Below are 22,894 nucleotides of genomic sequence, written 5' to 3'. Positions count from 1 at the left end.
ATAGCACGTTGGACAGGCATGCTCAGTCCCACACAGGTTTAATCGGGGAAAATTGCTTAATCGGGGATAAGAGGACCAGAGGGAGGGGCGGGGAAAAAAACCCCACAAACATAGTTCTGTCCCATGCTGCTTTCATTCATTAAAAAAGAAATGCCCAAAACTGTTTTGTCTCATGCTGCTTGTGGGGGGGTGTTTATTTATTTATTTCAGAAATATCCCCCCCCCCAAAAAAATGGTCTGTCAATTTTTACCAAAAAAAGAAAACACTGTTGCTGTAGGTAGGTTTTATTTTATTTGTTTTTTATATTTTAGAAATGTATATCCAGGTTTTTTCCCCTCTACATTTTTTGCCCCCCCCCCCCCAAGAGAGTGGGGCCCTAAGGTATAGCTTGTTTAGCTTTTATGTAAATCTGGCACTGGGCGTGACGGACTTAGTTCTGCTCATTTCGCTGGGTCTGCTCCGAGTGGAACTTAACTGGCGTCAGCCCTGCAAGTTTCTCTTACCTGCCAAGCCTTCTCGACCTCCGGAGTCCAGTGTTCTTTTAGAATGGGCTGGACAGCTTGGATGAACTGAGCACCTACGTACTGGGGGAGAAGTCCAGAGAAGGGAGGGTTATTTGGGGAGGTCAAAAGAGAGAGGAAGAAGAGAAGACAGGTTGTATTCTCTACTCAGCCCCATCTTTTGATTCTGGAAACGAGGAGCAGGGAAGAACCATTCAGCTCTGGCAAAATCTGGGGGTCATTAATTCTCTTTTTCTTGGATGGTTTGGAAGCACAGCGCATAGGAATAGGTGAATCTGCCATTTACCTTCCCGCCAGAGTGGTACCTATTTATCTACTTGCACTGGTGTGCTTTTGAACTGCTAGGTTGGCAGGAGCAGGGACCGAGCGACGGGAGCTCACCACGCCACGGGGATTCGAACCGCCAACCTTCCGATCGGCAAGCCCAAGAGGCTCAGTGGTTTAACCCACAGCGCCACCCGCGTCCCTAACAATAATTGACGACCCTCAAAAAGTGACAATGAACTAAAAACAGATTGAAACTCACATCAACTTTCTAAATAGCTGGGTAAAAGGTAAAGGTAAAGGGACCCCGACCATTAGGTCCAGTCATGAACGACTCTGGGGTTGCGGCGCTCATCTCGCTTTACTGGCCGAGAGAGCCGGCGTTTGTCCATGGACAGTTTCCAGGTCATGTGACCAGCATGACTAAGCCGCTTCTGGCGAACCAGAGCAGTGCACGGAAACGCCGTTTACCTTCCCGCCAGAGTGGTACCTATTTATCTACTTGCACTTTAACGTGCTTTTGAACTGCTAGGTTGGCAAGAGCAGGGACCGAGCAACGGGAGCTCACCCCATCACAGGGATTTGAACCGCTGACCTTTTGATCCGCAAGTCCTAGACTCTGTGGTTTAACCCACAGCGCCACCCGCATCCCAGTAGCTGGGTAGGCGTGTCTAAATGAAAATGTTTTTAGCAGCCACGGGAAAGCGTACAGGGAAGGCACTGATATCAATGTGCAGGGAGTTCCACAGATGCCATCACACTGAAAGAACGATTTCTTCCAAATGCGGACCAGGTATTACCTGGCACCTGTAGCAATGCCAGTTCTGACTGAGGTGAAGTATCAATCAAGGATTTCCTGGCTGCAGCTTCCGGATCTAATAAATTCCTCTCCCGTTTTTCCCACGAACTACATTAATCTGTGGGGCCGCAGAGGGGACCGCCTGCCCCTGCCTTCCTCACCTCATAGTACTTGGGGGGTGCCTTGTACCGGAAGTGATTCCTGCCCAGCTCAAAGGCCAACTGCTCCAGTTTGTCCTCCTGGTCGAGCCGCGCCACGCTCTTCTCGATGAAGGACATCACTCTGGCGACGGAAAGAGGACATGGAAGAGACAGAGAAGGAAGCTTGGCATCAGAACAGCCACAGGTGGGAGCCCACAACGCGCATTCAGATACATGCTGTCTCTATGGGATGTAACATAAGCAGTCAAGTACATTTCCTGTTTGCCGAGAGTGGACATGCAGGGGGGATGTTGGTCCAGCCAGGAGGACTTCCTGTCACACCTGGTCTGGAGCATCCTCAGGTAGAATGAAGCAATGGTTCTTCAACATCATGGGTAGGCAAACTAAGGCCTGGGGGCTGGATCCGGCCAAATCGCCTTCTAAATCTGGCCAGCGGACGGTCCAGGAATCAGCATGTTTTTACATGAGTAGAATGTGTGCTTTTATTTATAATGCATCTCTGGGTTATTTGTGGGGCATAGGAATTCATTAATTCTCCCCCCCCAAAAAAATATAGTCCAGCCCCCCACAAGTTCTGAGGGACAGTAGACTGAAAAAAGTTTGCTGACTCCTGTTCAACATCAACTTCGTTGGACTGGTCATGTTGTGCGGATGCCTGATGATCGTCTTCCAAAGCAGCTACTCTATTCCCAACTTAAAAAGGGAAAGCGTAATGCTGGTGGTCAACAAAAGAGGTTTGTCAGGGAACTGACATCGGAGCCAGAGGCGGAGGCAAGGCTCCCAAGCGATGCTGGAGAAGGGCCCAGCAGGGAGAGAGGCAGCTCATCAGCTGGGGAAGGAAATCAGCGTAACACCAGGGATAAAGGGGGGCAGATGGGGGAATCGGCGAGGGGGCTCCAGAACTCCTCGCCGGAGACCAGCGGGGAGAGCACGGGTCCTCCGCTACCCACACCCTCCCTGCACAGAAGACTTCCGCGCAGAGAGAGTAGGAGGAGACTGGGCGTCAAACAGCTTTTATGCTGTAAAAGGTTTAAGAAACGCCCACTGACGGATTCTGCTAGCGACTGAAACAGCCATGAAGTGAAGGGCTGTCCAGACAGAAAAGGCTTAACCAGGCACACTAGCCAGGAGTGGCGGCAACTTACGCACGAGCAACCCCTATAATCATAACAAGGTTCAAAGACTGTCTCAAAGCAAATCTAAAAAATGTAGTATAAACACTGACAATGGGGAAACACTGGCCTGCGAGCGCTCCAGTTGGAGAACAGCCTTTACCAAAGGTGTCTTGGGTTTTGGAGGCACTTAAACTCAGGACGCAAGGGAGAAACGTGCCAAGAGGAAGTGGAAGGATGGGTGGAAGGATGTGTGGATCCAGAATTGGCCTCCATAGTCACTTACGGACTCATTGTTAAAACTGTGTTTATGGAAGACAATCTTACTTGGCTACGAGGGATCGCCAAAGAAGAAGAGGAGGAGGAGGAAGAAGAAGAGATGGGTGTGACCCTGGAAGACCCCGTAAAAGGGCTGGTCACGCAGCCATCTTCCCTTCTGCTTCTTCGCTTTATTCCACCCTGATGCCTTTTGCTGTCTGCTGGTACTCAGCCAGCAACACATGGGCTCAATCATCAATAGGATGAACCCACACTCTCTTCTGTAACTACAAGCTTAAGCCTGCCTTCAGGATCACACTGTGGACTGAATGTGAGCAACCCTCTTATTACTTTTAAGAGAAGACTGGTGCGTCTTTATTCTTTTGAAGGGGGAACAAAGGGGATTTGCCAGGAACTAATCCAATCTGGACAAGCCAGGCTGGATTGCTTAAGTCAAGAGATCGTAATGAATTTACCAACTAGTCCATGGGGTCACGAAGAGTCGGACACGACGAAACAACTAAACAACAACAACAAAGTTTATTGCGCAACAGGTTCAAAGAGGAATTTTGAAACCTGAGGATGGGGTGGCAAAGACATTTAAAACTTTCCCACCATATCCCAGAATACAGTTCATACAGCATCATTGCTACATCTCTGATATGTCACAAACGGGGAGGGGTAGACAGGGGTTACACTAGTTTCACCTTGGCAAACATGTCCAGACAAGTCCTTGGTACAAGATTAGCATAAGGGCAAGATCCAGGTATAAGATTAGCATAGGCAAACACCTCTGAAGTCCCACCGCCCAAAGTACAAGAGAACTTCCTTTGCCTGGCCCCTTGGCAAGTGAAATATACTCGGAGTTGAGAGTGTTGTTTGTGCTGTACTTTTGTACTTTTTTATTGTTGTTAGCCGCCCTGAGCCCGGCTTCGGCTGGGGAGGGCGGGATTTAAATAAAATTTATTATTATTATTATTATTAGTGGATTTCATGCTCTTTATTCAGCTCTTGGTGGTGAGGAGGAATGGAAGTTCCCCCAGAATGTCTGCTTTATATACATTATTTACACAATGGGCCCCACGTGATTGGCTAATTCCGAGATTCTCCTGTAGGCCAATCAGGTTGCGGATTCACTTCCACCTGGAGCTGGATTGGGTGGCTCCTGTGGACCAATCATACTGCTGCATTGTTCTAGGACCAATCAGACTGCTGCATTCTGGGTCCTATTGTTCTAGGGCCAATCAGACTGCTGCATTCTGGATCCTATTCAACTCAGTACTTAACAGCAAGTTTGGTGATGGGCTTAGGCTTTCCTTGGCCAACAATCAGCTCAGCAATTGTCACCTCTGGGAACTTCCTGGAGTCCCTTTTTTCAAGGGGAAAATAGCTTTGGAATGGAGGAAACTAGCAAAGGAGTTGATTTTATATGATTTTTAAAGCTAGGTAACTTCCCTGAGCTGTCAAGTCGTCAGGATACATTCAGGCATAATATTTGTAACATTTAACAACTTTAAAGATGTGCCCCAACTCGTAATTCCCATAACACCTACAAGGTGCTACATGAAGTTCTATTATTATTATTATTATTATTATTATTATTATTATTATCATCATCATCATCATCTGTCCTGAATCTTCCGATTTTCAGCTTCAGACCCAGAGAAGAGGGGCTGTTTTTGGCGCTACCCACCTGAGGCCGTGGGCTTGCAGTTCCTTGCTCATCTTCAGCTGCTGCAGGTCATCGATGTCCCGGAAGAGGAAGAAAACGTCTTTGCACTCGGGGTGGGTCTCAAACAGTCTGCAGAAGGAATAAGAGGAGAAGCTTCAGTTCTCTGGGTTATCCAGAGGGAAGGCTTTCCTCACCGTAAGGCTCGCCCACCGACGCCACTCTCCGACCACCAGGGCTGGATTTGGATGGACTAGAAGAAAATGGAAGAGGGTTATAAACAAAACCGAGTGAAGCCAAGGATGATGACGGGGATTTAAAATCCTGCAATTCACAATTTTTCCTCTAAAGGGCGTAAGATGTTATTGTTGTAATACAGTGGTGGTTTTAAAAAATGCATAAAAGTTAAAATTAACACTGAAAAACTTTTGCAATAACCGAACTTTGTAAACCTTTCGTGGAATAAGCATTACTTATCCCATTCTTCGGCGATCAGCCTTCTTGATGGTCCAGCTCTCACTTCCATACATCACTACTGGGAAAACCAGAGCTTGAATTATACGGACCTTTGTTGGCAAGGTGATGCCTCTGCTTTTTAAGATGCTGTCTACCTTTAAATACGGCCAACTCCAATCCACACAGAAATACGTGCTCCCAGGAGAGGGTGGTGTTGGATAGCTGATTCCGAGCTCTTTGCAGCTGATCTTTTTGTTCCTGCCACAAAGTCCTGCTTTGGGGAAATTAACAGGAAATGTCTAATGCGTTGCAGCTGGAATCGGTTCTGGGGAAATATGCAAATACTCCATTTGTTTTAAGAAGCCAAGAAGAGTGAAGTGGGATCGCCACAGTTCTTTTTTTTAAACTCAGCATCCTGACAGGAGCCACCCAGATGCACGCTCGGGAAACCTACAGGCAGGAGATGATGTCCTGATGTGTGGAGGCTGCTAACCATAGTTTCCCAGTGTGGATGTAACAGGAGAGAGAGGGATGGAGCTGCCCCAATGGTGTTCAGTGTGGGATGTGATCCATGAGAAGCAGTCAAGTATAACATTCCTTGTTTTCCTAGAGTGGACATGCAAAGGGATGTTTGGTCCAGTCAGTCAAAACTTCCTGTTCCTGCCTTAAAAGAAAATATTATGAAAATGATATACAGGTGGTACATGACCCCAGTCAAGCTTGCAAAAATATACCATTTGCCAGATAATAAGTGTTGGAAATGTAAAGAAACTGAGGGAACATTCTTTCACCTTTGGTGGACGTGCCCAAAGGTCAAGGCTTACTGGGAAATGATCTATAATGAATTGAAAAAGGTATTTAAATATACCTTCCTGAAGAAACCAGAGGCCTTCCTTTTGGGCATTGTTGGCCAAATGGTGCCAAAGAAGGACAGAACTTTCTTTATGTACGCAACAACAGCAGCAAGAATACTCATCGCAAAACACTGGAAGACACAAGACTTGCCCACTCTGGAAGAATGGCAGATGCAAGTGATAGACTACATGGAATTGGCAGAAATGACTGGCAGAACCCGAGACCTGGGAGAAGAGCTAGTGGAGGAGGACTGGAAGAAATTTAAAGACTACCTGCAAAAGCAGTGCAAAATGTATGAATGTTAAAATGATGCAGGATATAAAGACAATATGGCATTAGTGACATAGTTGAAAGGAATATGTAAAAAATGTTTCATAAGACTAAGGGTGAAGCTAGAATAATATTATGTCAAATTTAAACAAATTGATATAAAGGGAAAAATTGGAGACATAATAGTTGAAATGTATAATACAAAATAAGATTTGAAAGAGGGGGAGCCACTGCTGAATAAGATTGTGTAAAAGGGAACACAGAAAAGGGAGATGTGAGGGAGTCTGGAAGGAGGGTTAAGAAAACAATAAGTAAGAAATTGGTTTTTTTTGTTTTGTTTTTTTTATGTCTTTTTTCTTTTATTTTTTGTGTGTGTTCCACTGTATTTTTCTGTTTTTTGCTTGACTGTGATGGTGTTTTTCTTTTTTTTTCTTTTCTTGTTTCGACTGTGAAGTTCGTTTTTCTGTTCAAAACTTTAATAAATATCTTTTAAAAAAACAACAACAAAACTTCCTGTTCCTCCTGGCTGGAGCATCCTTCCTTTTGCATGTGGTAGAAGGTGGGCGTGACCTTACCTGTCCAGGTAACAATAGAACGAGTCACGCAGCACACCTCTCTTTTTCACTTCCTTCGTCATTTGATCAGCTTCTAGCTAGGACTGGATTATTCCCCCGATGGGGTAGATCCACATGTACATACAGCAGTACCTCTACTCACGTTCACCTCCGGTTACGTATCCTTTGGGATATGTACGCGACAAACCTGGAACAATTTTTCCAGATTTCGTCGTGCATGCATGCACAGAAGTGCTCTACGCATCTCACACATGCGCAGAAGCAGCACCTCTGGTTGTGAATTCCTCGGGATCCGGCCGGAGCTCCAGAACGGATCCCGTTCGCAACTGGAGGTACCACTGTATTTGTAACTAAGTCTGCCTTCAGGGATCCAGCTGTGAACTGATGTGAGTAAATTTATTTTATTGACTTTGAATAAGACGGTGGCATCTTTATTCTTTTAAGAGGGATTAAAAGAATTAGTACTTTTTATGACTTTGGTGGTCAACAGAATGGTCTGTCCTCCAGCTTAAAAGTACTCTTATATTTTCGTTTTTGGTATTTCTTGAAGGATAGTTACACATTTTTACATATCAGAGATTTACAGCGCAGCTCCATACATGCCTCCTCAGAAGTATGTCCCCTTGATTTCAAAACATCTCTTCAGCCCTATGAGGAAGATTATTTCTGGTTTCATGGTACTTCATAAACAAGTTCTCACCCAGTATGGTAAATAGCAAAAATCTTTCCCTGAGGGATGTATCTGCCTTCCATAATAACGACCAACACACAGGTTAGGTGGAAACACATTTAGAACCTAAAGCAAAAGAAGTAGGACCGGGAGGAAAATGTTCTCTTAATGTATTTTGCTTTCTGCTGGCCCTCAGCCAGCAACACATGGGCTCAGTCCCCATACGTATAAGTTAAACAAGCTATAGCTTACCGTCAGTAGCTTAGGGCCTCATCAAACCTCAATCTGGCCTTGCTCATATGGGATGAACTCACACTATGTTCTGTAAGGTAAAGGTAAAGGGACCCCTGACCATTAGGTCCAGTCGTGGCTGACTATGGGGTTGCGGCGCTCATCTCGCTTTATTGGCCAAGGGAGCCGGCATACAGCTTCTGGGTCATGTGGCCAGCAGGGCTAAGCCGCCTACCTTCCCGCCGTTTACCTTCCCGCCGGAGTGGTACCTATTTATCTACTTGCACTTTGACGTGCTTTCGAACTGCTAGGTTGGCAGGAGCAGGGACCGAGCAACGGGAGCTCACCCCGTCGCGGGGATTCGAACCGCCAACCTTCTGATCGGCAAGTCCTAGGCTCTGTGGTTTAACACACAGAGCCACCCGCATCCCTTACTATGTTCTGTGACTACTAGCTAAAGCCTGCCTTAAGGGATCATACTGTGAACTGAATGTGAGTAAACTTCTTGTTGCTTTTAAGGAGAGACTCTTGTGTCTTTATTCTTTTAAGGGGGATAAAAGGGGACACCAGGAATAATCCAATCTGCTTAAATAAAGAGATTCAAAGAAATGGAGGCAGTGAGAGATTTTACTTTCTTGGGGTCCATGATCACTGCAGGTGGTGACAGCAGCCACGAAATTAAAAGACGCCTGCTTCTTGGGAGAAAAGCAATGACAAACCTAGACAGCATCTTAAAAAGCAGAGACATCACCTTGCCGACTAAGGTCCGTATAGTTAAAGCCATGGTTTTCCCAGTAGTGATGTATGGAAGTGAGAGCTGGACCATAATTTGGCTGATCGCCGAAGAATGGATGCTTTTGAATTCTGGTGCTGGAGGAGACTCCTGAGAGTCCCATGGACTGCAAGAAAATCCAACCTCTCCATTCTTAAGGAAATCAGCCCTGAGTGCTCACTGGAAGGACAGATCCTGAAGCTGAGGCTCCAAGACTTTGGCCACCTCCGGAGAAGAGAAGACTCTCTGGAAAAGACCCTGATGTTGGGAAAGATGGAGGGCGTAAGGAGAAGGGGACAGCAGAGGACGAGATGGTGGGACAGTGTTCTTGAAGCTACCAGCATGAGTTTGACCAAACTGCGGGAGGCAGTGGAAGACAGGAGGGCCTGGCGTGCTCTGGTCCAGGGGGTCACGAAGAGGCGGACACGACTAAACGGCAACAACAACAAAGAGATTCAGACAAATCTGAAAACCAGCTTCCTGCCGTATCGAGGGGGAACTGGTTTGCTACATGACTCACTAGCCTGAGTGAAGGAAGGGTCACATTTAATCAATATATCCTCTCCTACTATCCTTAATGTTCCCACAAGGACAGATGCAGATTCACTCCCCTTCAAGGGCTGGACTGGATTAAGGCAGAGGCAACTGTTGATTTGGCCTCTTGCCTCTCACTGACAGGGCAGCGTTTAATATCAAAGGCTGGGGAGGAGGCGATAAAACTCTTGCGAAAGGCAGGCGGCGTTTGATTCTTGCAAAATCCCCCAAAGATTTGCCGTGGCTTTATTAGCCGTTATCTGTGAGTTTTCCAACATGCTCAGGTATAAGTTAAATATGGATAAGGGGTTTAAAGCAGAGAAGGCTCAGCCAGCAGGATATAAGCTTTGAAAATTGGATTGGAATTTAATAACGCGTCCTAATTAACTGAGGAGAAGGATTAGCTCAGACCTGAGCGAACGGATTAGATTGAATCAGGAGACAATGTTTGCACCAACCCAGGAGGATTTTGATCAGTGGGGGAAATTCAATCAGTCACGACCGCCTATTAAAATATCAGTTGTATGCCTAAATCCGTGTTATTTTTGCAGGGTCCCCGTACGGCGGTAAAATGTGTCTCTGTGGCTGTGTACACCTCATAACTTTAAGGCGCATGATTCCGCCCCCCCCCCCAAAAAAAGAATCAAGAGAAGTGAAGTTTGCTAAGGGTGCTGGGAATTATAGCTCAGCGGGGTTGGTGCAAGCAACAGTTCCCAGCGACACGAGGCACTTGCAGACTGTCAGTTTTTGCAGGGGTGGTGTCAGGGACCGGGCTGCACTGAGGAGGACAGTATAGATTTGGAACAGCGGTTTGCAGAGGGACATAGTTCAGAAGGCAGAAGCTGGGAAATACGGGATGGGGAACAGCTAGGAGAAGAAACACTGGAAGATTCACAGTCTCCGGACAGCATTCCTGCGCTCTTCCCAAGGACAAGAAGAGCTCAGAAAGCGGCATAACAGAAAGCACACACAGCACAGAGGGAACAAGATCAGATTACAAGATGTAGACGTGACGTAGATTAATAGGGACGTAAGGCGGTGGAATCCTTAATTGGGAGCACCGCCATTAAATAAAATAATAATAATAATAATAATAATAATAATAATAATAATAATAATAATAATTATTATTATTTATGTATACCCCGCCTATCTGGCAGGGTTTCCCCAGCCACTCTGGGCGGCTTCCAACTGAATTTTAAAAATAATACAGCATCAAACATTAAAAACTTCCGCCTTCAGTTGTCTTTTAGAAGTAAAATAGTTGTTTATCTCTTTCACATCTGATGGGAGAGCGTTCCACAGGGCGGGCACCACCACCGAGAAGGCCCTCTGCCTGGTTCCCTGTAACCTTACTTCTCGCAGGGAGGGAACCACCAGAAGTCCCTCAGAGCTGGACCTCAGTGTCTGGGCTGAACGATCGGGGTGGAGCCACTCCTTCAGCTATACTGGGCTTTTGAGGCCGTTTAGGGCTTTAAAGGTCAGCACCAACACTTTGAATTGTGCTCGGAAACGTACTGGGAGCCAATGTAGGTCTTTCAGGACTGGTGTTATGTGATCTCGGCGGCCGCTCCCAGTCACCAGTCTAGCTGCCGCATTCTGGATTAGTTGCAGTTTCCAGCTCACCTTCAAAGGTAGCCCCATGTAGAGCGCATTGCTGTAGTCCAAGCGGGAGATAACTAGAGCATGCACCACTCGGGCGAGGCAGTCCGCAGGCAGGTAGGGTCTCATCCTGCGTACCAGATGGAGCTGGTAGACAGCTGCCCTGGACACAGAATTAACCTGCGCCTCCATGGAAAGCTTTGAGTCCAAAATGACTCCCAGGCTGCGCACCTGGTCCTTCAGGGGCACAGTTACCCCATTCAGGAGCAGGGAGTCCCCCACACCTGCCTGCCCCCTGTCCCCCAAGAACAGTACTTCTGTCTTGTCAGGATTCAACCTCAATCCTGAGATTTGCTCTTTGTTCTCTCGCTGCGATTATTAAAGCTTAGGTAAGAAGGCTCCTTTTCCTGTGTTCTGCTTGTCTGCTGCCATGGGGGGAGAAAGCCAATTCCTTAACACAGCAACATTTGGGGAATACTTTCCCCAAAGGTCAAACTTTTTGCAAGAAGGGATGTGACAGGGGAATCGCACCGGGAAATGAGAACGTAAGAACATAAAGACAAGCCTGCTGCATCAGGCCAATGGCCCGTCCAGCCCAGCAGCCAACCAGATACCCAAATGGGAAACCAGGAAGCAGGATTCGAACACAAGACCCGCTCTCCCCTCCTGTAGTTTCCAGCAGCTGAGATTCAGAAGCAGTGCTTCCTCCGACCGTGGAGTCAAGATCATAGTTTGGGCCCTGAAATCTCAGGGTCTGGGGTGCACCTAACTTGCTCCCCTCACATTTATTCGAGTCTTTGTTTTTATCATGCCAGTTAATTTTCATTTGCCATTCGATTCATCATTTTCAGTTTTTGGAAGCCAGCTTGGAGCTTTGTGGTTTAGAAGAAGGAAGGCTAAGGCTAATCTGACGAATCAATCAATAAATCAGCTGAAATATTATAAATGCCAGACAGACAAATGACAACCACACACACATGTCCAGGTTTGTGAAATTGTTATGTACTGAAGTTCTCATCCTGGGCCAGCAGGGGGATACTGTAGATAGTTTTCACTTAGGTCCACATATGCAAATGAGGGACGAAAGTGACGTTCAGTGATTGGATAGTTACAGAAAGTGGTTACTGTTGCGTTGTAGTGGAGCTCTATATAAGCAGGCTGACTGAACCCTTCAGCTCAGTTCTGTTCTGGCCTGTGAATAAACAAGAGCTGTTTGAAGAATCGCTGTGTCGTCTGATATGTTCACCCACCACTTAACAGAAATAATAATGTTGGTGGAGAAGCATTGAATTGTCTTTTGTAATGACCAGCCTTTATACTGTTGTTAAAATTGCCAGTTTAATCGGGTTCAATTTGAGCACGAAAGAGGTTAATTTGTTTTTTTACGCAACAACAGCGGCAAGAGTATTGTTAGCCCAGAAATGGAAGCAAGAAGAGATTCCGACGAAAGAAGAATGGCAAATAAATTTAATGGACTATGCAGAAATGACAGGAAGGATTCGAAACCTGCGGGACCAGAGATTTACAGAAGATTGGAAGAAATATATGAATTATATGAAGATCAACTGTAGCCAACCAATTACGCTAGTAGGACTACAAGAAGCTGTGTAAGGAGAAATGTATGAAGCATTGCAATTAGAGAAATAGTGATATTAGTTATGAGCTAAATGTAATTGAAGAAGTGGGAAATGTGTGATTAGATTGGAAAATTTTCAGATGAGATTGATGGAAGTCAAAAAAATTGTATAAGATGTTAAAATATGTTTAATTACTGTTGAAAATGATATGCTGAAAAAATTATGTACCATATATATAAAAAAACAATTTGAGCATGAAATGCGAGTGGGCAGAACCTTTCACAGAGAGAGAAAGAGGTTCCTTCTGTTCTATTTTGGAATAACCGCTTGCAAAGATGCCCAGCTCAGAAGGACATCTGTTTCCTGTCTAGTAACATGTGTGGTTTTCATCTTCTTTAAAGCAACATTTGAAAAATCACTGGTGAGAACCGGGCGGCTCACAGTGCTGTCCGAGGCGGGTTTAAAAGGTAAAGGTAAAGGTACCCCTGACCATTAGGTCCAGTCGTGACAGACTCTGGGGTTGCGGCACTCATCTCGCTTTACTGGCCGAGGGAGCCGGCGTACAGCTTCCGGGTCATGTGGCCAGCAGGACTAAGCTACTTCTGGCGAACCAGAGCAGCACACGGAAACGCCGTTTACCTTCCCGCCAGAGCGGTACCTATTTATCTACTTGCACTTTGACGTGCTTTTGAACTGCTAGGTTGGCAGGAGCTGGGACCGAGCAACGGGAGCTCACCCCGTTGCGGGGATTTGAACCACCGACCTTCTGATCGGCAAGTCCTAGGCTCTGTGGTTTAACCCACAACGCCACCCTCCCACGGTGTTCCATGGGAGCTACTCCTGAGTAAGCGCATGGGCTCGCCGCTTTGAATGCCTTTGAGGATCCGCTCACTTCCCGGCCTGTCAATCATTTGCTGCCACGCAAATCAGGTTAAACGCTGGGGAGGAGGGCAAGGGGATTTAATGAGTGCTCTTGTGGGGAGAGAGAAATAGAAAAGAGAGGTGCTAATTAGGGAAGGGGGGCGGCTATGGGGCGCCTCTTGCATGTGGGCTGCCTGGGGTGAAGTCTGAGGGGGTGCTATTTACTTAGCCGCACCTGACCCAGTTGCAGCCTGTTAATTAGGGAGAGAGCGCAAAATATGGTCTGAAGCTCAACATCAAAAAAATGAAGATCATGGCCACTGGTCCCATCACCTCCTGGCAAATAGAAGGGGAAGAATTCGAGGCAGTGAGAGATTTTACTTTCTTGGGCTCCATGATCACTGCAGATGGGGACAGCAGTCACGAAATTAAAAGACGCCTGCTCCTTGGGAGAAAGGCGATGGACAACATCTTAAAAAGCAGAGACATCACCCTGCCGACAAAGGTCCGTATAGTTAAAGCTCTGGTTTTCCCAGTAGTGATGTATGGAAGTGAGAGCTGGACCATAAAGAAGGCTGATCGCCGAAGAATGGGTGCTTTTGAATTCTGGTGCTGGAGGAGACTCTGGAGAGTCCCATGGACTGCAAGAAGATCAAACCTCTCCATTCTGAAGGAAATCAGCCCTGAGGGCTCACTGGAAGGACAGATCCTGAAGCTGAGGCTCCAAGACTTTGGCCACATCATGAGAAGAGAAGACTCCCTGGAAAAGACCCTGATGTTGGGAAAGATGGAGGGCACAAGGAGAAGGGGACGACAGAGGACGAGATGGTGGGACAGTGTTCTCGAAGCTACCAGCATGAGTTTGACCAAACTGCGGGAGGCAGTGGAAGACAGGAGTGCCTGGCGTGCTCTGGTCCAGGGGCCACGAAGAGGCGGACACGACTAAACGACTAAACAACAACAACAAAATTAGGGAGAGGATGCAGGCAGCCAAGCAGCCGAAGGATGGAGAGGTGTTGATGGATTTCAAGCAAGCAGCTTGAGCACCCGAGGGAGCCCCAGCAGGGGGCGCACACGAGCCACACTTAAGCCATTTGCAGCCTGGAGAGTTTTTTAAAAATAAGAAATTATCCCTCCCTCCCACCTTTCCTTTCTGTCTCCCCTTCCCAGGGCCGGATTTAGGTTTGATGAGGCCCTCAGCTCCTGAAGGTAATGGGGCCCTTTCTATGTCCAGCTGTCCTTTGTGAACAGCAAATTGATGCTGTTTTTTGTGTTGAATAGATGCTAGATGGTCATTTATGGACCTCATAGGTATCTGAAGCCATTTGCACATGTGGCCACACACACACATATCTGAGCGGTTTACAACTGTACATAAAACCACAAAATAAAAACCATGGAAAATTTAAAATCAGAAATCCACTAAGTATTATGGAAAGTTGTAGTCTTCATTGCCCATAGGGGTGGAAGAATAGGAAAGTTTCCAGCAGACATTTAAAAGGCATTTACAGAAGGTGCCTGATTCTAGTGGCAGAGAGTTCCACAGGACTGGGCGGATGACACTAAAGGTTCAGTTCCTTATGGTTGTCAAATGAGCCTCACCAGCTCAGGGAATGGCCAGCGATGCTCCTTCAGATGATCTCGGTGACTGAACTGGGATAGAAGGAGGTTCAGGACGTTCCCTGTGATATCCTGGACCCATGTTGTTCAGGGCTTTGTAAATTAATACAAGGACTTTGAACTTGGTTTAGTGGGCAGCCACTATGGGGCCAGATTGAGGTTTGATGAGGCCCTGAGCTCCTGAAAGTAACGGGGCCCTTTCTATGTCCAGCTGTCCTTGGACAACAACAAATTGTCGCTGTTTTTTGTGTTGGATATATGCTAGATGGTAATTGATGGACCTAAGAGGTATCTCTAGCCATTTGCACATGTTTCCGTGCAACCAGTCCATGCAGAATGTAGGCACCCTATATATAGAAAGGAGCAAAGCAATGATCTTTTAGGGAGCAGGCGAGCAGGTGGGGGCCATGACTTATAGGAGCCTACACAACACAAAACACGGTTGCTGTATGTACATTTTATTTTATTTGTTTTTTATCTTATATTTTGGAAATGTACATCCAGTGGGGTTTTCCCCCCATTTAAATTTTTTTGGGCCCCCCCCCAAGAGAGTGGGGCCCTAAGCTATATGTAAATCCTGCACTGCTTGCCCCCATCCTTCCTTCCTGTCTCCCCTTCGTCCCATTTTTTTACAACAGGGATTGTATCTGACCGGACCGGATTTGGCAACCAGGGGAGCCTCCATTTTTTTCAGTTTCAACCTGATTATAAATGTGTATATAGAGTGTTTAAAATCCTACCCATGTTAAATTGTTTTGTAATTATTTCCCCCTATGCTTTTAGCTTCTCTGTAAGCCTTATGTCCCCGTCAGGGGAAAACACAGTGTGTTTAACTAATCATCATCATCATTATTATCATCATCATCATCATCAGTGCTTTTTTGTTAAAAAATGTTTAGGGGCACAGTCATACCTCATGTTACGTTTGCTTCAGGTTGAGCATTTTCAGGTTGCGTCCCGCGGCGACCCGGAAGTACCGGAAAGGGTTACTTCTGGGTTTCGCGATCGCGCATGCGCAGACGCGCAAACTGACGTCATGCGCATGCGCAGAAGCAGCGAATCGTGACCTGCGCAAATGCACAGATGCGGGTTGCATTCCTTTCAGGTTGCGAATGGGCCTCCGGAACGGATCCCATTCGCAACCAGAGGTACCGCTGTACTCCGATTTTGACTCAAAAAAAAATCACCATTTTATACTTCAAATCGGGGAAAATAAATACAGTAAATGGACAAAAGTACAAAGATTCACAAAATGTTTAGGGGTATCCATTTCTTTGGTTTCTGAATGTTGGAAGGTCCAGGGCCAGAGTATTGTCGGCCCAGAAATGGAAGCAAGAAGAATTACCGACGAAAGAAGAATGGCAGACAAAATTAATGGACTACGCAGAATTAGATAAAATGACAGGAAGAATTCGAAACCTGCGGGACCAAAGGGTTACAGAAGTTTGGAATAAATACATGAACTATTTGAAGAGCAACTGTAATCAACAAATTATGCTAGTAGGACCACAAGAAGTTTTGTAAGGAGGAATATATGAAATATTGCAAAGAAGATAAAAAACAGAGACGTTAGTTATGATACTTAAAAGCAATAGTGAAAGTAATAAATGTAAACTAAGTGGAAAAGGTTGGAAAAATTTTAGATGTGATTGACGGAAGTAAAAAAAAATTGTCTAGGATATAAAAGTATGTTTTATAATTGTTGAAAATGATATGTTAAAAAATTAATAAATATATATATATAAAGGAAAGTCCAGGGCTGATAAAAGAAAGTACCGTATTTTTCGCTCTATAAGACGCACCAGACCATAAGACGCACCTAGTTTTTGGAGGAGGAAAACAAGAAAAAAAATATTCTGAATCTCAGAAGCCAGAACAGCAAGAGGGATCGCTGCGCAGTGAAAGCAGCAATCCTTCTTGCTGTTCTGGCTTCTGGGATAGCTGCACAGCCTGCATTCGCTCCATAAGACGCACACACATTTCCCCTTACTTTTTAGGAGGGAAAAAGTGAGTCTTATGGAGTGAAAAATACGGTACTATTTCAGTGCACAGTTAAACTGTGGAACTCACTGCCACCAACTCGGATGGACAAATTCATGGAGGAAAGAAAGGCTACTAGCCTAAGGTTACCAGATCCCGCCCCCCCCCATGAATCCGGGGACATTTTTCAACTTCAATTGATTTTGTATAGGGACTGATTTGTAAATCCGGGGACTGTCCTTGGGAAACGGGGACGTCTGGTAACCTTATATGAGCCACAACAACTCTGTTAAGTTGTGGGCGAACATATCAGACTACACAGCGATTCTTCAAACAGCTCTTGTTTATTCAGATACTGAACTGAACTGAACTGAAGAGCTCAGTCAGCCTGCTTATATAGAGCTCCAGAACAATCGTAACTGTTGCAACTTTCTAAAACTATCCAATCACTGAACGTCACTTTCGATCCTTCATTTGCATACAAACTATCCAATCACTGAACGTCACTTTTCGATCCTTCATTTGCATAACTATCTACAGTATCCCCCTGCTGGCCCAGGGTGAGAACTTCAGTACATAACAGACTCTGCTCTGCCTCTGTGGCCTGAGTCAGCTGAGCTTCTGAATAGCCAGTTGTTGGAAACAGCAGGAGGCGAGAGGGCTCTTGAGTTCGAATCCTGATCGTGGGTTTTATCAGCTATTTTTAAAATGAGGCTGCATTTTAAATTGCATTTTAACCTGTATTTTAAATTGGTTTGCCCCCCCCCCCCTATTATGTTTTTACTGTGATTTTATTGGTGTTAGCCGCCCTGAGACTGGCTCTGGCCTGGGAGGGCGGGGTATAAATATTATTATTATTATTATTATTATTATTATTATTATTATTATTATTATTATTATTACAAGCGTCTGGTTGGCCACTGTGAAAACAGGGGGAGACATTGGTCTGATCGAGCAGATTCTTCTTGCCCCCCCCTGCCCCCAATGTTGAGGTCGGGTCTGGGCCCAGCGGTGCAACCTGGGAGACCCCCAACAGCCTCAGAGAAGATGATTGCCTCTCCAGCAGCTTCTGATATTTGCCTAAGAACTTGGCACGCTCGGTTCCGTCGCAAACAAATAAAAAGTTTCTTCCACAAACAAGAGATCAGGGCGATCCCACCCTGTCTGAACGAAGAGGAGGGCAAGTCAAGTTCCAGAACGGGGTGGGAGGGAGAAAAATTATGGGCTGGCTCCAGATCCCCTGCCTGAAAAGCCCCTTCTCTCAGCTGCCTCTCTCCCTCTCTCACACACAAACACACACACACAGCCACCTGCAAAACTGCTTTCCTGAAAGCCAATTCGATTTAGCCAGACACAAAACAGATCCCTGGAAAAAAACAACGCATTGCTCAGCGCAGGTCAAAAACAAACATGCATGCCAAGAACGGCCTCAAGGAAGCCGCACCAGACGGTTAAAAGCATGTCCCCAGCAAGAATCCCGGAGACGGCAGTTTGTTAAGGGTGCTGGGAATTATAGTTCTGCGTGATGTAAATGTTACGAGAATTGCAAGGTCTAAGATATAAAACAAACGTTCATAAATGTACCAGGCAAACACATACATAAATATAGAAACCACGTGTCTGAAACAGTACAGTGGTACCTCAGGTTACAGACGCTTCAGGTTACAGACTCCGCTAACCCAGAAATGGTGCTTCAGGTTAAGAATTTTGCTTCAGAATGAGAACAGAAAAGGCGCAGCACAGCAGGCCCCATTAGCTAAAGTGGTGCTTCAGGTTAAGAACAGTTTCAGGTTCAGTACGGACCTCCGGAAAGAATTAAGTACTTAACCCGAGGTACCACTGTAAAGGAAAAACAGTCCTAAAGCCATTTTGACTCTTTCACTGACCTCAAGTATTCCTCTGTGGTTTGGATGGAAATGGGAAAAGCTTCCCCATTGTCTCTGCGCTCACAAATCCTGTCTTAAGGGCGTATTTGGGTATGAATAGGGTGAGCCTGTGTCCTGGGCTCAGGAATTACCGTATTTACCATCACAAAAGAATGCCCAGGTAAAGCAATCAGTGACCATTATCAGGTATCCTGGCAAAGCAGGATTTCTGCTGTAGACCGCCTCCTTCTGTGATGTATGTATGATGTTTTTGGGGGTGGTCTTGATCTACAGGGTGGGCAATTTCAAAAGTCTATATAAAGGCCTGGAGCGCCATTGTTCTGGGTTCCTCCTCCCTCCTGCGTGGGGCACAGGTGAGGACCCTCTTGCAACAGCTTTAATAAAGATCAGGTTTACTAGCTGCTTTATTTCACAATATTCTCTGGTTGGCCTCTGTTATTTTCTCCTACCAATAGGGAACCTACATAAGGACTCTATATATGGGCTCTTGGGTACCCCATAAGGGAAAAGGGGCAGATTTTTTTCTTACAAGGTTTATTTTCAAGGTTCTTTTCTGGAGGGGTGCTAGAAAAGGCTCGTTTCAGCTCAAAATACCTTGGTTCCTCTCCTTTTGCTCCCCAACGCTAAGGCGGCCCCACAGCCTGCTGCTGTGCGTAAATACCTCTGAGCATGTGTGAAGTGCATTCCCACCATACTACTACTACTAATAATAAAATTTTATTTATATCCCGCCCTCCCCAGCCGAAGCCGGGCTCAGAGCGGCTAACAGCAATAAAAGTAACACAGCATTCTAAAATCAGTATTCTAAAATCAATTCAAAATCAAATTAATGGCAACCATTGGGTTAGAGTTCTACAAGGCTCACCAAAGGAGGGGGTCAGACTGTGCCTTGGCCAAAGGCCTGGTGGAACAGCTCCATCTTGCAGGCCCTGCAGAAAGATGTCAAATCCCGCAGGGCCCTACTCTCTTGTGACAGAGCGTTCCGCCAGATCGGGGCCAGTACTGAAAAGGCCCTGGCTCTGGTTGAGGCCAACCTAACCTCTCTGTGGCTCAGGACTTCCAAGATGTTTTTGTTTGAAGACCGTAAGGTCCTCCGTGGGGCATACCGGGAGAGGCGGTCCCATAGGTACGAGGGTCCTAGGCTTTAAAGGTCAAAACCAGCACCTTAAACCTGATCCTGTACTCCACCGGGAGCCAGTGCAGCTGGTATAGCACCGGGTGAATGTGATCTCGCAGCGAAGACCTCGTAAGGAGTCTCGCTGCAGCATTCTGCACCCGCTGGAGTTTCTGGGTCAGTCTCAAGGGCAGCCCCACGTAGAGCGATTTACAATAATCCAGTCTGGAGGTGACGGTCGCGTGGATCACAGTGGCTAGGTCAGGGCGAGAGAGGGAAGGAGCCAACTGCTTAGCTTGGCGGAGATGGAAAAATGCCGCCTTTGTTATAGCTGCAATCTGCACCTCCATGGAGAGGGAGGTATCGAAGATTACACCCAAACTCTTAACGGATGGTGCTGGCACTAATTGCACCCCCGCAAGAGATGGGAGTTGCCCCCCCCCCCCCCCCGCAATTCCATATCGTCCCGATCCAGCCAAAGGACCTCTGTCTTCGAAGGATTTAACTTCAACCGGCTGCCACGTAACCATCCAGCGTGCCTGCTTTATTTGTACATCTAAAACAAAGAAGTTCTTCCTTGAAGGCCGGAGGGCAGGTGGTTCAATTGACCAATGCGCACTTCCTCTTGCAAGAAGCTAAAAGCACACCAGATCAAGGAAGGAAGGCTAAAGGAACAGGTTGAGAAGGAAGTCACCTCTAATGGTCTATAGGTAGCTGCTCATCTGCAAACTGGATTGCTATCTTCAAAGCACGCTCCTTAAAAAAGTCTCAGAATTCCTGGTTTCAATGGGTGGGGTGGGGAATACATTGATCCAGAAAGAAAAGATGTTTCTGCAATGTCACTATTCAAGCACATGCACCAGAAATGTAGGCTAAATTGGATTAGCAAAGTGCAACAAAGCCACTTTAAAAACAACAACACAATTCTGGATATTTTGCAGTTAGGGAGGTGAGCGGGAAATGCATCAAAAAGCTTTGGATGAACGGATTGCTAATAGAAATCCCATCTGATGGGAGGTCGTTCCACAGGGCGGGCGCCACCACCGAGAAGGCCCTCTGCCTGGTTCCCTGTAACTTGGCTTCTCGCAGTGAGGGAACCGCCAGAAGACCCTCAGAGCTGGACCTCAGTGTCCGGGCTGGACGATGGGGGTGGAGACGCTCCTTCAGGTCTACTGGGCCTTTGAGGCTGTTTAGGGCTTTCAAGGTCAGCACCAACACTTTGAATTGTCCCCGGAAAAGTACTGGGAGCCAATGTAGGTCTTTCCGGACCAGTGCTATATGGTCACGGCTAAACATGAGGAAGAACGTTCCGGCAATAAGCGCTGTTCAAGAGTGGAACGGACTCCCTTGGAAGGTTTTGGGCTCCCCTTCCTTGTTTGATTTTAAAGAGATCTGTCCTGGATGCAGAGGGTCAGGGCTGGGTCAGGGCCAGATGTAGGTCTGACGAGGCCCTCAGCTCCTGGAGGGAATGGGGCCCTTTCTATGTCCAGCTGTCCTTTCTCAACAATGAATTGTCACTGTTTTTTGTGTTGAATATATGCTATATGGTAATTTTTGGACTTCATAGGTATCTCAAGCCATTTGCACATGTTGTCCTGCAACCAGCCCATGCAGAATGTGGGCACCCTATATATAGAAAGGAGCAAACCAGGGATATTGAGGGAGCAGGCTAGCAGGCGGAGCCCATGACTTGCATCATAGGAGCCTACACAACACAAAACACGGTTGCTGTAGGTAGGTTTTGTTTCATTTGTTTTTTATCTTATACAGTTATATCTCGTGTTACGTTTGCTTCAGCTTGAGCATTTTCAGGTTGCGTCCTGCGGCGACCTGGAAGTACTGGAAAGGGTTACTGTTATGTACTGAAGTTCTCACCCTGGCCACCAGGAGTATTGTGTACAGTGGTACCTCGCAAGACGAATGCCTCGCAAGACAAAAAACTCGCAAGACGAAAGGGTTTTTTGTTTTTTGAGCTGCTTCGCAAGACGATTTTCCCTATGGGCTTGCTTCGCAAGACGGAAACGTCTTGCAAGTTTGTTTCCTTTTTCTTAACACCGTTAATACAGTTGCGACTTGACTTCGAGAAGCAACTCATAGAATGCGGTGTGGTAGCCTTTTTTGAGGTTTTTAAAGACTTTGGTGATTTTTGAAGCTTTTCCAAAGCTTTCCCGACACCGTGCTTCGCAAGACGAAAAAAATCGCAAGACGACAAAACTCGCGGAACGAATTAATTTCGTCTTGCGAGGCACCACTGTATGTAGTTTTCACTCAGGTCCACGTCAGTTATTTTAGGCGGGAAACCCTGGGTTGTTGTTGCTACATTGTTGACAGCCGGCTGCCTATAAAAGCAGGCCGGCTGAGCTGTATGTGGTTCAGTTCTGTTCCAGCTTACAAATAAAGAGCTGCTTTGGAAGAATCGCTGTGTCGTCTGATATGTTCACCCACAACTTAACACTGGCGACGAGGATGGGATCGGTGGACATCAGAGCACAGCCAGATGCGGCCATCCTCTGAGCTGAGCTGAATCACGGAGCTGAAACACGGAGCGAAATCACGGAGCAGAACCAATTCAGAGCTGACCGTTCTGGCACAGTATTCCATCCATCGCCCTTCTCTCCGCCATCGGAACCATGGCTTCGCTCGTGCCTCTACCGCTGTTTGCCCCAGCCTCTGAATCATGGGACTCCTACCTCGCCCGGTTCGACTGCTACCTCCAAGCAAATGAGCTGACAAGAGGGTCTGTAGAGCAGAAGTGGGGCCTCTCCTCAGACTTTGTGGCCCCGAAGTGTTCGCGATGGCCCGAGCATCAGTTGCGCCTCTAGCAGTCCAGGCAGCACCTTGGGACACGATTCAAGAGAAGCTCTGCAACCACTACGCGCCAAAGCCGTCCAAGATTGCTGCCTGCCATGCGTTCTGCCACCGGAACCAGGCAGAGGGGGAGTCAATCAACAACTACACCACCACCCTCCGACAGGCTGCAATGCACTGCGAGTTCCGAGACTTAGACGATGCCCTGATGGATCGATTCGTCTGCGGGGTCCGGGACATCCGTCTGCAACGGCATCTCCTCGCCAGGCCAGACCTCACGCTGCAGAAAGCCATTGAG

The 22,894-nt window shown here is 46.6% G+C and overlaps 1 protein-coding gene across 1 annotated transcript in view; it reads right to left on the bottom strand.

Annotated features, from left to right (window-relative positions):
• Positions 1 to 22,894, bottom strand: part of LOC114603015 (neuroglobin-like) — a 39,570-nt gene that overhangs the window by 2,575 nt on the left and 14,101 nt on the right. Inside the window, exons 3-5 of the mRNA XM_077932412.1 lie at positions 4,810 to 4,917; positions 1,747 to 1,867; positions 505 to 585 (exon numbers count right to left, since the gene is read on the bottom strand). Coding sequence (XP_077788538.1) covers positions 505 to 585; positions 1,747 to 1,867; positions 4,810 to 4,917 — 310 coding nt within the window. The remainder of the gene's footprint in view (positions 1 to 504; positions 586 to 1,746; positions 1,868 to 4,809; positions 4,918 to 22,894) is intronic.

Source organism: Podarcis muralis, chromosome 7 (genome assembly GCF_964188315.1).
Source record: "Podarcis muralis chromosome 7, rPodMur119.hap1.1, whole genome shotgun sequence".
NCBI lineage: Eukaryota > Metazoa > Chordata > Lepidosauria > Squamata > Lacertidae > Podarcis > Podarcis muralis.
This window is presented reverse-complemented; position numbering and strand designations above follow the sequence as displayed.